This window comes from Schistocerca cancellata, chromosome 5 (assembly GCF_023864275.1).
Source record: "Schistocerca cancellata isolate TAMUIC-IGC-003103 chromosome 5, iqSchCanc2.1, whole genome shotgun sequence".
NCBI classification, from domain to species: Eukaryota; Metazoa; Arthropoda; class Insecta; order Orthoptera; family Acrididae; genus Schistocerca; species Schistocerca cancellata.
Genome location: NC_064630.1, coordinates 775987762 through 776005992, shown reverse-complemented (window position 1 = coordinate 776005992; position 18231 = coordinate 775987762). Strand labels below are relative to the sequence as shown.

At 41.5% G+C, this 18231-nt stretch overlaps 1 protein-coding gene across 3 annotated transcripts in view; it reads right to left on the bottom strand.

Annotated features, from left to right (window-relative positions):
• Positions 1-18231, bottom strand: part of LOC126187564 (protein bric-a-brac 2-like) — a 127581-nt gene that overhangs the window by 49711 nt on the left and 59639 nt on the right. For all 3 annotated transcript variants that reach the window (XR_007537757.1, XM_049928720.1, XM_049928721.1), the window contains exon 6: positions 8525-8727. Coding sequence is in view for 2 of the 3 variants with exons in the window: in XM_049928720.1 (XP_049784677.1) it covers positions 8525-8727 (203 nt within the window). In the remaining variant the exon portion in view is untranslated. The remainder of the gene's footprint in view (positions 1-8524; positions 8728-18231) is intronic.

Below are 18231 nucleotides of genomic sequence, written 5' to 3'. Positions count from 1 at the left end.
CCACAATAAGTCCAGATACAAAAAAGCTCTGCATTGTTGAAATATGACAGTGTCATTTTTCATAAAATAAACACATTGAATTTAATGTCACTAGACCTCTAACTATGCATTTCTACTTCAAAAAGTTGAAAGTAAAGAAGAAGATAGCTGCAACTCTTAAAACGTGCATGGCAAGTCATTCAAAGTCTATGGTTTGTTTACATGCCTATCACTTACCATATAACTTCTCAGTAACATAAAGCTGAATAAAGTTTCTTTTAACCAATAAAAATTCTGTTCAGTTTATCAGGGCTGATAGACATCCCTGCACTAGAAAAGATATCCTAGAACCACATGGAGATAAAAGAAAAAATTTATATTCATATTTTTATAAGTATCTGCTATGACTGTATTTTTGTACTTACTTCACAAAACAAAGTCTTTTGTGTTATCTTAAAATGAAAATGTATGGACTTCATACATTTTAACTGACAACCAGTAATGTATTCTAAATAAAAATGTATCACACAAGTGACATATTGTGCCATATATGTAATGTAGAAAATACAATTAGTGTATTTACTGCAAGTGTGCATTCTTTCACTGGTTTAATCTCTTAAGATGGGCTACAAGTCTCCGAGTTGACTTTTGTAGGCTCTTGTGTGAGGTGCACAACAGAGCAACAGGCCAGGCCTGAAATGTGCCAGGCACAAGAAGGAAACTGCCACAGTGATCTGATATGCATTCCAGTATTTGTGTATGAAATCATCATGAGTAAATTATACTCAGATACCTGTATAAAACATACCTCTTATTTGTTTACACTATGGATTTTGGTAGGGGATTCTCAATTTGGCTTATCACTACTTCTACTTTGCATCCACTTTGTTTTCTGATTTCACCTTACGAATATTTCATTAGTCACTACCATTATTGCCCTGTTCTCCATAGCTCTGCTGCTCGAAACCACACTCACGAAGCTGCACTACAGCTTCAAGTTTTCACATTCATATTCCATTTCACTGCCTTCACAGTTGCTAAACACGTGTATGTAATACTTGGATATGTGCTGCGCCATCAGGCCACTGACACCCTACACTTCAAACATTCCAGCAACGACATCTGCAAGGGCCACCCAACAGAGGCCACCTGCAGTGGGGCACACGACTTCTACACATGCATGGCATCTGCCACATCATCTGCCGGAGCCGTCCTCTTTATAAGCACAGTGCTGCAGGCACTCACCCTCATTGTGTTCATACTATTTGTCAGCAACTGTTATATCAGTACCTGGATTATTTCTATGTTCTCAAATGTTATATTCTCTTTTATGTGGACAAACAATTAGCTGTGGATCACTGCAGCTGCTGCGCTGTTGTTTGTGTCTTACACCACGATACAACTGACAACAAGTATGGTAATCAGCTCCACATTCTCAGTCTATTTGATTGTTCCTACAGTTCTTCTGTCCATGGAGGCAGTACTTCAATCTCTCCTCGAGCAGCAGCAGCAGGATCTTACAGTTACTATCATGAACTTGTCGTCACACAGGCTTCCACGCAATTGGCATACCCACTGCCCTTTCCCCCTTATCATGATGTTCTTGGGGAGAGGTCAATGTGGCAGCCATACAAACACAGCCTCCATGCCACACTGGACAGTAGCTTGTCAAATAACAACCACCACACCGATAGCAGCACCCCATGCTCTCATGTTGCCCATACTGTTTCATGCAACGTGGCCAGGCTACATCCCCTGTGCTGGGTGCCTTGCAACAACTTTACGAAAAAACTACATACGGCATCTGTGTGTCATTCTCAGGCCAATCCTGCAGACATGAACATGAATGTCAAATGTCGGCCTCCAGTGCAATCTTTTTTGAAGTGTGTGTGAGCTCAGGCTACAAGCAGACACAGGTGCAGCAGTTACTTTACTGAACTCCCACACTTACGTGAATTCGGGATCTCTAGCATTGTCTCTGGTTACTCGACATCTGGTGAGATACAACAAGCACCATATTCCAATTTTGGGGCAGTTTATGCCTTCCACTAAATATAAATCTTTGGTTCTTTCTCTGACGTTTTTGGTAGTGGATGATACTGGCACCACAAATCTGTTTGGTCTGGACACTTTCAATGCTTTTGGTTTTACCATTTCAGAGACGGTGTACCTCATTTCCAGGTCCCTTAACAGCAGTAAGATTCTCTGTGTTCTGAGTTCTCGTCTCTTTTCTCCGATGGATTAGGCTGTGGCACTAATTTTGCGGCCCACATTACTCACAGCATGGCCACACTTTTACCATGTGTGGCCTATTCCAGTGGTTCTGCACAATCAATTGAAATCGGAATTGAACAGGCTGACGTCATCTGGGGTTTCACAGCCTATTACATCAAGTGGCTGGTCTATCCCACCTCCCTGTGATTGTTTAAAAAACTGACTGATCAGTTGCAGTGACTTTAAAGTTTCAGTTAATGCTCAATCTATCACCAACATCTACCCTTGCCCCATCCAGACAAGTTACTGGCTGAATTCGTCAGGAGTCAGTTTGTCTCCAAAATTGGTTTATCTGAAGCCTGTTTACAGATTCCATTCGATGAGGATTTTAAATGGCTCCTTTTCAGTAACATGCACTTTGGGTTGTTCCAATATCCAGTGCCTCCCGTTTGGTGTGGCTATAGGTCCTAAGATTTGACAACATTTTTTGGAACAACTGATGATGTCTGTTCCGAGATGCACAAACTATCTTGATGACATCATTGTGAGAGATGTATTCCATGCAAGATCATTAATATAACATACGCTCTTTGTTCTCAGTCTTACATACTGCAGGGTTGAAATGCAACTTGGCCAAGTCACACTTTTTTCAATTAACCATTGTTTATTTGGGGTTTGGGGGTTTTCGAGATGGTGTGAAGTCGTTACGTCATCATGTTGTCATGGTAACAGCTCTGCCTCACCCTAGAAATGTCAAAGAACTCTAATCATTTTTAAGTAAAATTACTTACTATCACAATCTCACGAGCACATTCAATGTTCGAATGAAGAAGTACAACGCAGATTCCTCCATGGATGACACCTTACATGCTCCTTGAGCTCCCATTGTTTTACACGAGTGGGGGATCAGAGCCCAACTGAAACAGTTGTCAGCCCTGCACCCTTCTCCATCTGCTCATGCTGCCCCAAGAATGTCCAAGGTGCAGCCCTCATCGTAGTTCGCTCCTGGCTCTGCGGTCTGGGCTTGGTGGTGTGGCCACCAAAGTGTACACAGACCATGGTCCACAGCTGCCAAGGCTGCTGCCTCTGTATGGTGTGCACCTGTAATGGGCTGGTGGCGCACTACCATGACCTGCTGTGTCTTCGCGCATTAGTGAGGATTGTGGGTCCACTGAAGCCACCTCTGCCCTCAGCACCTGTCCTGGCCTTGCAGGGTGTCCCTGCTGTGGGGACAGACATGACCTCCTGCCTCTCTCCCTGGGTCCAGTTCCCCAGCACCTGTTGCCCGGCCTTCCCACGACGTTTCACTGCCACAATCAATTCCATCGCTAGCTGGTAGCTGGACCAGTGCCTTCAGGTCGTTCAACACAGGCATTCTAAACCAAGCAGCTGGCGCCTTCATTGTTGGCACAGTCCCACAGTGTCAAGTAACAGGATATTTAGATGCTATCAGCGCCCTTGTCACTGGTGCTCTCTTACAGAATTTTGCAGGGGAGCGGTCACCATGCATGACCAAGGCCACACCAGTTTTACCCCTACTCATCAGTTCCAGCCTGGAGTCTCCTTCTGCCACTGCCATCACTGCCTGTGGCACACGCTGCAGAGGCCACAGATGTTTCAACAGTTGCCCTGACACTCACATTGGTGGAGCATTGTTTCCCCAAGAGGGGAGGGAGCCTATAACCCTGTACGCAATACTTGGATAGGTGCCACAGTACCAGGTTGCTGGCGCACTACACTTCGAATGTTCCACCAATGGCATCTGTGTGGGCTAGCCAACAGAGGCTGCCTGTGGTAGGCCACATGACTTGTGCACATGTGACGGCACCCGCCGCACTATTTACTGGAGCCCTGCTCTTTATAAGAGCAGTGAGGCAGACACTTGCCCTCATATTGTGTTCATATTATTTGTCAGCAACTGCTGTATCTATACCTGAATTGTTTCTATGTTTGTGTTTATGTTCTTAACTGCTGTTTGCTTGTATGCAGAAGAAGAACAAACTTTGGTTCATTGTGGCCATGATGTTGTTTGTGTCTTATGATACAACAGTGTTCCTAACTTTCTTACCATTAAGTTTGATAGAAAAATGATGACAACCTACATTCCTACAGACAAATGTCTGCTTGTGTCTGTGTATATGCGGATGGATATGTGTGTGTGTGTGTGTGTGTGTGTGTGTGTGTGTGTGCGCGCGAGTGTATACCTGTCCTTTTTTCCCCCTAAGGTAAGTCTTTCCGCTCCCGGGATTGGAATGACTCCTTACCCTCTCCTTTAAAACCCAAATCCTTTTGTCTTTCCCTCTCCTTCCCTCTTTCCTGACGAGGCAACTGTTGGTTGAGAAAGCTAGAATTTTGTGTGTATGTTTGTGTTTGTTTGTGTGTGTGTCTATCGACCTGCCAGCGCTTTTGTTTGGTAAGTCTCATCATCTTTCTTTTTAGATATATTTTTCCCACATGGAATGTTTCCCTCTATTATATATATATATATATATATATATATATATATATATATATATATATATATACCTAAAAACAAAGATGATGTGACTTACCAAATGAAAGTGCTGGCAGGTCGACGGACACACAAACGAACACAAACATACACACAAAATTCAAGCTTTCGCAACAAACTGTTAACAGTTGTCATTTTGTGTGTATGTTTGTGTTCGTTTGTGTGTCTGTCGACCTGCCAGCACTTTCATTTGGTAAGTCACATCATCTTTGTTTTTAGGTATATTTTTCCTCGTGGAATGTTTCCTGCTTGTGTCTTGTATGTATGGATGGATATGTGTGTGTGTGCGCGAGTGTATACCTGTCCTTTTTTCCCCCTAAGGTAAGTCTTTCCGCTCCCGGGATTGGAATGACTCCTTACCCTCTCCCTTAAAACCCATATCCTTTTGTCTTTCCTTCTCCTTCCCTCTTTCCTGACGAGGCAACCGTTGGTTGCGAAAGCTAGATTTTGTGTGTATGTTTGTGTTTGTTTGTGTGTCTATCGACCTGCCAGCGCTTTTGTTTGGTAAGTCTCATCATCTTTCTTTTTTTATATATATATATATATATATATATATATATATATATATATAAAGAAAGATGATGAGACTTACCAAACAAAAGCGCTGGCATGTCGATAGACACACAAACAAACACAAACATACACACAAAATTCTAGTTTTCGCAACCAACGGTTGCCTCGTCAGGAAAGAGGGAAGGAGAGGGAAAGACAAAAGGATTTGGGTTTTAAGGGAGAGGGTAAGGAGCCATTCGAATCCCGGGAGCAGAAAGACTTACCTTAGGGGGAAAAAAGGACAGGTATACAGTCGCACACACACACACATATCCATCCGCATATACACAGACACAAGCAGACATTTGTAAAGGCAAAGAGTTTGACATATTTGTTCTTTAAATATGTCTGTTTGTGTCTGTATATGTGTGGATGGATATGTGTGTGTGTGCGAGTGTATACCCGTCCTTTTTTCCCCCTAAGGTAAGTCTTTCCGCTCCCGGGACTGGAATGACTCCTTACCCTCTCCCTTAAAACCCACATCCTTTCGTCTTTCCCTCTCCTTCCCTCTTTCCTGATGAGGCAACAGTTTGTTGCGAAAGCTTGAATTTTGTGTGTATGTTTGTGTTCGTTTGTGTGTCTGTCGACCTGCCAGCACCTTCATTTGGTAAGTCACATCATCTTTGTTTTTAGGTATATTTTTCCTACGTGGAATGTTTCCTTCTAATGACATACATATTGGACATTTTTTACCTCAAAGAGTAAAAACCTAAATTTTCATATGTGTCCAGTGGAAACAGAAAATATACAACTGTTGGATTGCTTCAGTTAAGCAGAATAATACAATAACTTGATCAACAATTTTGGATACCCCAATAAATTAAGTATAAAACCAGATAAGAATCAAACCAATAGTGAATCATTTCCTATACAAAGAACTATTTTCCTATCATTTTCAGATAACTTTTATTACATTCAGAACAGAGCACACTGTCTGAAACAAAATTTAAGTTTAGGTCTTACATGAGAGTAGGAACACTGCACCAGTAACTGTTCGTGAAGGAGCGTCAGCAACAAGGTTATGTCATCAGGTAAGCAGGAATGGACAGAGCACCTTCTGGAAGAACAGACTCAACAGTCAGAGCATTCATCAAGCAGCACAGGTGATGTCCTGTTATTCACCAGAGAAGAAGAAGAAAAGGAAGAGGAAGAAGGATGTCTGGTTATTATGTCATTAACATTCTGCTCCTGTATCCTCCATGCCTTGCACTGGAGGATAACCAGAATTAAGGCACACATTACATTTATCCACCTAGAATCAACACTGTGATTAAGCACACCACCACAGACAGCTCGATACGATCAGCTGACTAGCACTGAAATCAATTTCAGCCGCAACAAACATCAGAAGATACACTCCTCATCCCCATTCGTCGAGAATGTACAGTCCTAGATTCAGGTATCTGTATACAACCCAGCTCAACCTTGTTTACACCACAGATTTTGCATGCGGACTGTCTACTAGGTTTACCACTACTTCAGGAGTACTAAGGTTAAGATTCAGTTCTCAGTTCACTTGTTGGATACATCATCAGCAACTACCACACATATCAATAGTACATTCTTTGCAACTCTACTACAAAAAAATCTTCTGCAGCACCACTGCCGCAACAATGCTTAGAATCAAATGACAGTCTCAGCCTTTACAGTGTTCTTGTCTTTCTTACAATCAGTTAAATGGAAAAGTTGGTACTGAGCCAAAGAAACTGGTACACCTGCCTAATACCGTGTCGGGTTCCTGCGAGCACACGGAAGTGCCAAACACGATGTGGCATGTACATGGTTAATGTCTGAAGTAGTACTGGAGGGAACAGACACCATGAATCCTTCAGGGCTGTCCATAAATCCTAAAAGTACAATGGGGTGGAGATCTTTTATGGACAGCACACTGCAAAGCATTCCGGATATGCTCAATAATGTTCATGTCTGGCGAGCAGAAGTGTTTTAACTCAGAAGAATGGTCTTGGAACCACTCTGTAGCAATTCTGGACATGTTGGATGTTGCATCGTCCTGCTGGAATTGTTCAAGTCTGTCGGTATGCATAACAGACATGAATGGATGCAACTGATCAGACAGGATGTTTATGTACGTGTCACCTGTCAGAGTCGTATCTAGATATATCAGGGGTCCCATGTCACTCCACCTGCACACGCCCCACACCATTACAGAGCCTCCACCAGCTTGTACAGTCCCCTGCTGACATACAGGGTCCATGGATTCATGAGATTGTCTCCATATCCGTCCACATCTATCTGCTCAATACAATTTGAAATGAGACTCATCTGACAAGGCAACATGTTTCCAGTCATCAACAGTCCAATGTTGGTGTTGACAGGCCCAGGCAAGGTGTAAAGATTTGTGTCACGCAGTCATCTAGGGTACACGAGTGGGCCTGCAGCTCTGAAAGCCCATATCAATGATGTTTCATTGAATGGTCAGCATGCTGACATTTGATGATGGCCCAGCATTGGAATCTGCAGCAATTTGACGAAGGGTTACACTTCTGTCACATTGAATGATTCTCTTCAGTCATCGTTGGACCCATTCTTGCAGGATCTTTTTCTGGCCACGGAAATGTGGGAGATTTGATGTTTTACTGGATTCCTGATACTACAGTACACTCGTAAAATGGTGATATGGAAAATCCCCACTTCATCACTACCTCGGAGACGCTGTGTCCCACTGCTCGTGCACCCACTATAACACCACATTCAAACTCACTTAAGTCTTGATAACATGCCATTGTAGCAACAGTAACCGATCTGACAACTGCGCCAGACACTTGTCGTCTCATATAGGCATTGCTGACTGCAGCACCGTATTCTGCCTGTTTACATATTTCTGTATTTGATTATGCATGCCTATACAAGTTTCTTTTGGGCTTCAGCGTATTAGTTTCTAATCACAACTGAACACCTTCTCTACAAGGCAGAAGACTGTCATGTTGTGATTACAGAGGCAGTGGGCAATTGTGGGAAAATGCCATGTCATGTGTCAAGATGCATTTTTGTCTTTGCAAATTTTATTGATCAAAACAAACATTGGCATAAAACTGGGAAAGAAGCATAAAAAATTATGGCCTTATTGCAATGGCAATTCAAAACATTGTGCAATGGTCTTTATATAATTTCAGGGCAAAATGGACTAGCCACATTCACAGGAAACTGTGGCCTGTTCCATGACTGAGTAGTGTTATCTCTGATGATCGCACAGAATCTGATGGGGAAATAACATTAACATTATAGCGTCACAGCCTGAGGCCTCACCTGCAAGTCAGAGGACACAGCGTTGAGGTTCTCTCCGCGCTCCAGGGCCTGTATGGCTGCCTGCCGCCTCTCCCGACTCAGGCCCTGGTGCAGCTTGGACCGCCTGCTCAGCACCACACCTGCACCTTCCTTGTGGACACGCCGCCACAGCACTGTCTTTGGTATTTTGTACTGCTCAGCAGCCTGTTGCAGGCTTGCTCCACCTTATGCCAACACATTAGACAGTAAATTACTAGCTGAACAGGACACGCTCCGTTATGTCTTTTTTTCATATGTTTTCTGCATTTGAAAAAAAAAAAGAAAAGATCAATTAACAATCTCATTTGTGTGACACCTAAATTATAAACTACATTTGGTGTTTTTCTTTCAGGTGCAAAAATGAAAATGTTTTGTGGCTTTTCCAACATGTGACCACACTGATTTGTTATCCACAAAAGAAACCAGGTTCTTCTAAATTCACTCTAAAACTCTGGAATGTTTGCCCTTTTGATTTTCTGATAGTCATACTACACCCTAATCTTACCAGAAACTGCAGCCTTGTACAGTTGAATGGTAAAATAGTTGAAATTAGTGGAAGTTGTGGTATGAATATCAACTTTTTTTTTCAGTTAATTTTTCCACTTCTATAGTGTTGTTTAGAAGCTTTTTTGTGAGAACATACCAGGAACACTGATGGATTTTAGGATATGTGTTGGGTAGTTTAAATTTATGTGTTGCTTCATCATTATATCAATGGATTTAAATATGTTTTCCTCCCCTGGCATCATATCCATTGATTTGTTTGTTCAACTACATAATTTCTGTTACTAAAATTGTTGGCTCACACAATCATTCTCTGTTTACACAGTTTCTCTCTACAGATAGATACACTTTTCAGACAAGTTGTTGCTCCGTTTTTGCTATGTTGCACGACTCATCGGTTGAGATGATCTAGTCGGAGTGCAGATCAAAGTAGTATGTGACATTTCCATGTTGTATCCTAGAAAGCTCAAGAACATTATAGAACTATCTTGAATTTTGTATTCCTCGCAGAACACCCTGATGTGAAAGAGACAGAATTACCACCATGTTGTGATGGCGACCATGTCAAACAATTATACCTCACAACCACAATACCTACCACCACACAACCACTATAGTGCACAATAGGTAACTACGGGTAGCACCTGACAAAAAAAAACAGTAATTGGTGGTGGGTGTATTTCTGCATATTAAAAGGTTTGTACAGAATAATGGACAAAAATGTAATAAAATTAAATTAAATGAAAAGTAAAAGGAGAGAAAGTGCGAGTAAACAGGAAATAAAGAGGAATTTATTGACAACTATTCCATTTTTCGATTTCTTGTGGTTTATGACTGAACAAAATACTTTTTGCCAAACTAGTTCAAGCAACTACACAGGGACGGACTAGAATATTGCGTAGGTTGGTTGGGCAGGGAAACACCAATTTAGGAAGGTTGGGAAGGAACTTGTCTAGGATGTCCCTCACAGTTTTAAAGTAATAACATTTTTTAAAATTTTTATTCTGCTGGACTACTGTATCTAAAACACTAGTCACAGAATGTGTCATTACCTAGCCAGAACTTTTTAAAAGAAAAATATCTAAATAATAAAATGTTTCAGTCATTAATATGGAAGACTAAGTTCTTCAAATAACTCAGAAAAAGTATGACTGAGAAACTCAATTACAATCACGCTATGAAAAACAGAAGCACCATATTGGTGAGTGAGAAATCTTATTCTCTTTATAGTTACATTTACATATCAAAATACCTTTCCCTTGACCTAAAACTCACACTTTTGGCTTATAAGAGACCACTCACTGAAAAGTAGTACTGTTCAGTTTTTGATAGGCCCACACCCAAAGAAAGAAAACCTGTTAGTTTTCAGAGTAATCCTTTTTCAAGCTAGCTAGATACACAGAAAACCTGTTAGTTTTCAGAGTAATCCTTTTTCAAGCTAGCTAGACACACACACACACACACACACACACACACACACACACACACGCGCGCGTGCACACTCATAAGCAAACACATGCACACTTATGCCCTTACATGGCGCTGGGTGGACATACAGTGACAGTGCAGCATTTTGGCAGATGAACAGGATTTTATTCCGAGTTGTGTCAGGTGGGGCAGGTAGAGGGATAGAGAAGCAGGTTGAGGGGTTGGGGATGGTTTCCTAGAAGCTCAAAGGGAAGCAGCTGCTTTGCAGTCTAACAATTCGGAGATGCAGCGATGGCAAGTAAACAGGCTCGGCATGTGAAGGATTGTTGCTGGAGCCAGTGAGGAGCGGCACATGCTGAAGGTCATATAGGGATGTGAACTGGGAGGGAGTGACTATATGAGGAAAGAGAAATCGTTGAGTGATGGGTATGGAGACAGTGAAGAATGTGTTGTAAGGCTAATTTTTATCTGTGAAGTTCAGATAAGCTGGTTGTAGGTAAAGGAAAGGATTCAGATGGCTCAGGTTGTGAAACAGCCACTGAAATCGAGCATTTGTGCTCAACTGCATATTGTGCCGAAAGATGGTCAACTTTGTTCTTGGGAAGAGTTTGACAATGTCAATTAATACTGATGGACAGTTGGTTGATAGCAATACAAACATAAAAAGCTGTGTTTGTAGCAGAGTTGGTATATGGCATGGCTGCTTTCAAAAATGGCCTGGCCTCTGAGGAGGTAGGACTGGAGTAGGAAGTGCAGGGTGAGGAGTTAGGAGTGGGAGTGGCACAGGGATGGACTAGAATATTGCGTATTTTGGGTGTGTAATGAAACACCACTTTAGGAAGGTTGGGAAGGAACTTGACTAGAAGTCCCTAATTTTAGGGCATGATGAGAGAGAATCAAAACCCTGATGAAGGATATGGAATATTTGTTTCAGTATGGAATAGTTTTTTCAGTCCAGGATTATATTGGAGACTGGACCTGAAAGCAGCTATATCATATACCAATCCTGCTGCAAGAACCGCACAGCTTTTTACGTTGGTGTGGCTACCAACCAGCTGTCCAGCATGAGGAATGGCCACCGCTAAACTACTGCCAAGAACAGAGTTGACAACCCACTGCTTGTTCCATTTCATAGCCCTACAAAATATAATAACAGGGTATTTGTATGACTTGACTGGTTTAAATTGTAGTTCACATGATATTGTGAAACGTACTGTTTTCCATTTCTGATCATTTAAAGGAAGTTGTCATCTTTGCACCAGTTTGAAGACCTGAATGAAAATTTGTGCTTTGTTAATGACGATTTCAGTCCATGAAAGAGAGTGCTTATAAATACCGGCAATGAACAATTTGGAGATATTCTTCAGCATCCTATATATTCCTCCCAGATGGGCAGTTAAGTCAAGATTAAACTGTCTGCAGTGTCCACGGAGGCATTTACGTAGTGATTCTTCACACACTCCGTATGTGACTGGAACAGGAAGAAATCGCAACATGTTGTACAATCCTCAGTACCCTCTGCCATGCACTTCGCAGACATCTGCAGAATATAAATGTAGATATAGATTATAATGTGCTCAAAAGAAATCAATATTACTTGTCTTTTATTAATTTTTTTAATAGTAGTACCAAGCCGAAGGATGTTTTTGTGTTGAGAGACATAACTGGCTTCCTCCCATGAGACTCAGCCATACCAAAGGCACATTCAGTGCTGGGAAGGATGGTTTTCTTGCTCCAACAAAATCAAAGGCTATACCAGCAGTAGTATAGCTAAGCTACTGGTAGGGTCATCTGAGACGGATAAGTCTCAACAGCCAGAGAAACTGTATCTCACATGGTGGAGGGGGGAGATTGGGGAGGGGGGCTCTGTAGGCATAGGGAAGCCATATCTCTCAAGGGAGTAAACCCCAAGGGAATATCCTGGTCCTCTAGACTGGGGGTTGGGCCTGGGGGTAAAAACCCCAACCCATACAGTACAATGGAATTGTTGCAGATACCATACATTGGCCTTAGAAGGATACTGATTATAGGATGTCAATCCAGCAAGGAAAAAGGTCAACGAAAAGGAAAATGCATATTATGATAGCCACCTGGAACGTGAAGACACTTAGGATACCTGGAAAACAGCAAGAAATGGATAAGTATACAGTAAAAATAGTGGCACTACAAGAAATTTGTTGAAAAGGACAGGGAACAATAGCATCAGGGTAACATATGCTGATCTATAATACAGGGGATATATGCCATCATGGTACCGGATTCATAATACACAGGTCAATGAGGGCAAATGTAGTTTCACAGCAATTAGTGATAGGTTTTTTTCTTTGAGATTTAGGGCAAAATTTTTTAATGTTACGATGATGTGTGCCTACACCCCCACAAAGGATGCAGATGATGAGGAAAAGGATGCATTTTACTCCAAACTGGAGGAGTAAATCAGTTCAGCCCAAAGGAATGATGAGAAAAAGAGGCCTTACAGTCCAATGCAAAAATGGGAAAGACAAAGTGTACAGAAACATACCAGGGAAAGAGCGCCTGCACGAAGTCAGTAATGATAATGAACTCTGGTTGATACACTCTGCCACTGGGATGGCATCCAAGGAAAGAGGGTAAGAAGTGCATTTGGGAATTGCCAGACAGAGTTACAAGAAATGAAACAGACCAGGTAATTACAGTGAAATGGCATGCAACAGTCGTTATGGAAATTAGTAGTTGGAAAAGGGAAGATGGAGACACAGACCATTAACTAGTGTGAGTCAGATATAGACAGAAGATACATCTGGTAAGAAAAAGGGTAGGAGAAAAGTGGAACACAATAAGCAAGGACTCCAAATTAAAGAAATGCAAGATGAATACAAAAAAGATATTGAAAGAGATTTTTAAAGCAAGAAGCAACACATGGAAAGAAGGGGATGTGGAAACTAAATGGGAAATATTGACAACAAGCACCAGTGTAGCAGCACAGGAAATACTGGGGAGGGAAGAACATAAAAGAACATTTAAATGGTTTAATGGGAGTGCTTACTGGTATCCAGAAGAGAAGTGAAGTGAGGCAAAGAATGCTGCAACAGAAAACAAGACTAGCAATGGAAAAGTATAGAGAGAAGAGGGAAAGAGCAGATAAGTTATGCAAAGGCAAAGAAAAGGAAGTATGAAAGAAGAAGACAGTGCAGCTGTGTCAAATGAAGAATGATAATGAGATACGAAAGTTCTATGAAAGACCCAGTGAAGTGAGGACAGCGTTCCAGCCAAGAACTGTCTTCCATAAGGATAAAGATGGAAATATAATTGGAGATAAAAGCAAAACTTTTGGAAGATGGCAAGAGTATTTTACTGAGTTACTCAATGGAAAGGGAGAAGTCTTGAATGAGGAGGAGGCGCAACTGGATTTGGAATTGAATTTAGAATTACAAGCAGAAGAGCAGAAAGACGAACCACTAGACTTCGAAGAAGTGAAGAATGCAATTAAAAACTCAATGAATAATAAGGCAACAGGAGAAGATGGCACACATTAAAATTTAAGGGAAAGAAGATGGAGACTGGTGGTAATGAAATGTTAATGAATCTAAACAAAATATGCATAAAAGAAAAAATGCCTAAGAATTGTCTCCTGGGTATGATCTGCCCTTTATATAAGAAAGTTGTTAAGTTAGAGTGCAGAAGTTACAAGTTCAGTCTCTTGAGTACAACATATAAGGTGTTTAGAAAGATTTTGCCCTCTGGATTAGAATGCCATGTGGAAAGGATACCTGGAGATTATATGGCTGGATTTAGGAGCAATATATCCCCAATGGACCACATACTTTTCTTGAAGAAAGTGCTAGAGAAATTTTATGAATATGACAAAAAACTTCATCAGCTGTACATTGAATTTAAATAAATATATGGTGATCTAGATGTGAATAAGGTTCTCCAAATTATTAAAGATTTTAGAATTGAGTTGGCAGAAATGGCAATGGAAGAAATGGCTCGCAAAGTCATAATAGAAAAAGTGTTGTCAGAAGAGATTCGTGTAGAGAGGTGGCTGTGGCAGGGAGATGTGATCTCTGGTGTACTCTTCTACTTAGCAATAGAGAAGGCACTGTGGTAAATGCCAATAAACCCACAGGGGAACAATTTTTAACTAGCAGATCTAGGTGGTGATATACACTGATGATGTAGCATTAACTGCAAGGAATATCAGAGATTTGAAGGATAATTAAGCTGCATTGAAGGAGCAGCGTGGAAGGAAGAGAATAAAAACAAAACGAAGTACATGGTGATGAGAGATTTTGGTAAGGATAGAGGAGAGACTTCAACAGAAATAAATGGGAACGAATATTACAGAGTGGAAGAGCTTATCTAAGTTTGGTAACAATAGGACAGCAGCAGAAATTCTAAAAGGGATAGCAAGTGGAAACTGATGCTATTATTCCTTGCAGAATATCTTGAACTCCAGAAATTTTAGTAGGAATACAAAAATCAAAATATATTTCACTGTATTAAGATCTATAGTACTGTATGGATCAGAATGCTGGGTGATGACTACAAAGGAAAAACACTGGTTGTAAAGATGGGAAAGGATGATACTGATAAAGATATTTGGGGCAGTCAGAGAGGAAGAAATCAGGAGAATAAGGACAAATGCAGAACTGTAGACACTTTTTGGTCAGATGAATATTGTAATGAAACTCAAGCAAGGAAGGATAATATGGGCTGGTCATGTACAGAGAATGAAAATCAGTGTGTTAAGAAAGTGACTACAGGAAAGCCCAACGTGAGAATGAGAAAAGGAAGAACTAGGAAAAGGTGACTTGAAGATACGGAAAAGGAGCTCAAAGCTATGGGAATCATGAATTTGATAATAAAAGCAATGGATAGAGAGAAATGAAGGTAGGTAACAAAAGGGGCTGACCAATAAGTGAGTGAATAAATCAATATGTAACTGGAAAAAGTTGTGCATATGTAACAAACAGCAAAGTAACTAATGTCATTTTCAATTCTATATTTGACCAACGTTAACGGAGAAAACTTTGTCTTTGAGAGAAAGATAGTAGTTACGATCTTTCAACTGAAATTGAAATCTTTATTTTGGGTTAGTATGCAAGTTGGAAGGGCTCAGCATGTATGTTTCATTTATTTTTAAAATGGAGGGAAAGGTTTATTGAGACAGGAGAAAGGTCAATTTGGCTGAAAGCTCAGTTTCACATGTCCTGTATATTTTATTGAAATAAACTTACACTGTGTCAATGAAATGAAATTGTCTCTATGTGCCCCACTACTGTTGTTTTGAACTGAAAGGATTACCAGTCAGATTCATCCACTTACAAACCCTGCCACAGTGAGCCCATTCCAGAAATCTAGTATGATCTCCAGTCTCTCCCAGAACCTCTCGCCAAAGCCCACCTCTCTCCTCTACCCTACCATTCCCCACAATGCTACTTTCTACATGCTTCCTGAAGTCCATAAATCCAACCATCCAGGGCACCCCACTGTGGCCGGTTACTATGCCCCCACAGAAAGAATCTCAGCTCTTGTAGAAAAACACCTTCAGCCTATTACCCAAAATATATCCCACTATGTAAAAGATACCAACCATTTTCATCATCGACTCTCCAGAGTTCCTATTCCTTTAACACACGGTGCCCTGCTCATCACTATTGATGCCACCTCCCTTTACACTAACATCCCTAATGTCCATGGCCTTATCGTTATCGAACACAACCCTTCCCAGTACGTGACAGCTTCCAAACCAACTGCCTCCTTCCTAGTCACCAAGACCAGCTATATTCTCACCCACAATTACTTCTCCTTTGAAGTCATTGCCTACAAACAAATCTGGGATACAGCTATGGGCACCCACATGCCAACTTATTCATGGACCACCGAGAGGAATCCTTCCTAAACACTCAGAATCTCAAACTCCTCACCTGGTTCAGATTCAGTGATGACATCTTCATGATTTGGATCAACGGTGAGGACACCTTATCCAAATTCCTCCAGAACCTCAACACTTCCCCCCCCCCCCCCCCTTTGCTTTACCTAGACCTACTCATCCTATCAAGGCACCTTCCTCAATGTTGACCTCTACCTCAAAGATGGTTATATCAGACACTCTGTCCAATTCGAACCTACCAACCATCAGCAATACCTCCACCTTAACAGCTGCAAACCATTCAATACTAAGAAGTTCCTTCCATAGAGCTTAGCCATCCGTGGCCATCACATCTGTATCGACCAGTGGTAACTCTCAAAATATACTGCGGGTTTCACTCAGGGCTTTGCAGATTATAGTTACCCTCCCACCTTGTACAAAAACAGATCTCCCGTGCCTTATCTTTTAAGTCATCCACCACCTCCCAAAGCACCACTGCCCAGCCACAGAGGAGCATTCCCCTCATGACTCAGTACCACCCAGTACAGGAGCAACTGAATTACATTCTCTGCCAGGGTTTTGACTACCTCTCGTCATGCCCTGAAATGAGATATGTCCTATCCACTATCCTTCCCACTCCTCCCACAGCGTACTCCATCGTTCCCTTGCCTCATGGTTCATATCCCTGTAACAGCTCTAAATGCAAGACCTGTCCCATACATCATCCCACCACCACCTACTCCAGTCCAGTTACAAGCATCACCTATCCCATCACAGGCAGAGCTACCTGTGAAACCAGTCACATGATTTACAAGCTAAGTTGCATCCACTGTGCTACTTCTACATGGGCATGACAACCAACAAACTGATAAACTGTGGCAAAGAAACAACTGGACCACCCCGTTGCTGAGCACTAGGCCCAACACATCCTTCATTTCAGTGATTGCTTCACAGTCTGTGCCATCTGGATCCTTCCTGCCAACACCATATTTTCAGAAATGTGCAGGTGGGAACTCTCCCTGCTCTATATCCTATGTTCCCACAAATTTTCTGGCCTCAACTCTTCGTTAGTCATTGTCCTAACCCAGGCTCATCCAAGAAATGCGCCTGGAGGGCGCGCCCGCGCCCCGCAGGCGCAAGACGGTGTAGTTCAACGCCCCATCCGCGACTGTGTGTCGCTAGTGTCGGCATAGGAGAAGAGAGACAGCTGCAGAGCGAGTGAGACGGCACGGCACTGCTCTGCGCTTGACTGTCCCGTGATCAGATCGAACGTGAACAAAATAACAGAGGAATGGCAGCTCTGTAAAAGTGGTCGATGAGCGGTAAAACAAGCAAACCATTTACTGTTTTGGTAACAGTTAGTGTTCGTGTGGAAGAGTTACTGCGCAAAGCTTTAGAAAACAATATCCGAAACAAGAATCGAAGAACAATTTAGTAGTTTTCTGACCGACATGTTGATTCTATTAGTATTGTGCATGCATACTCGTCATATCTACAGTAGGGGGCTTCTGAAAGATTTCTTAAATGAACTAGTGTCATAAATGTTCCATTTCAGATATAATTTTACGTAAGGGATATACAGCCTCATTCTTTCCGTTATCCTGTTACTAGTTACAAGTAAATATTTTTTGTTGTACTTGGTGCTTTAGTTTTATGTGTCTCTTTTCAGAGTCTACAAATCGGATAGTTAGTTTGCTATTTTGATTGACAAAGTTTGAAAACTTATTTAAAAAATAGAATTAATGTAATAAAGTCCTTTAATCCTTACAGTCAACATTGTTGAATACACTATTAACATTTTACACGTTTTTCTGTTCTGAGGAAATGATTTTGTCTGGGTTTGGTACAATGCTCCTTGAGACTGCTAACCTCAAAGAATTAGTCAAATTTTTATCGCTAAGTA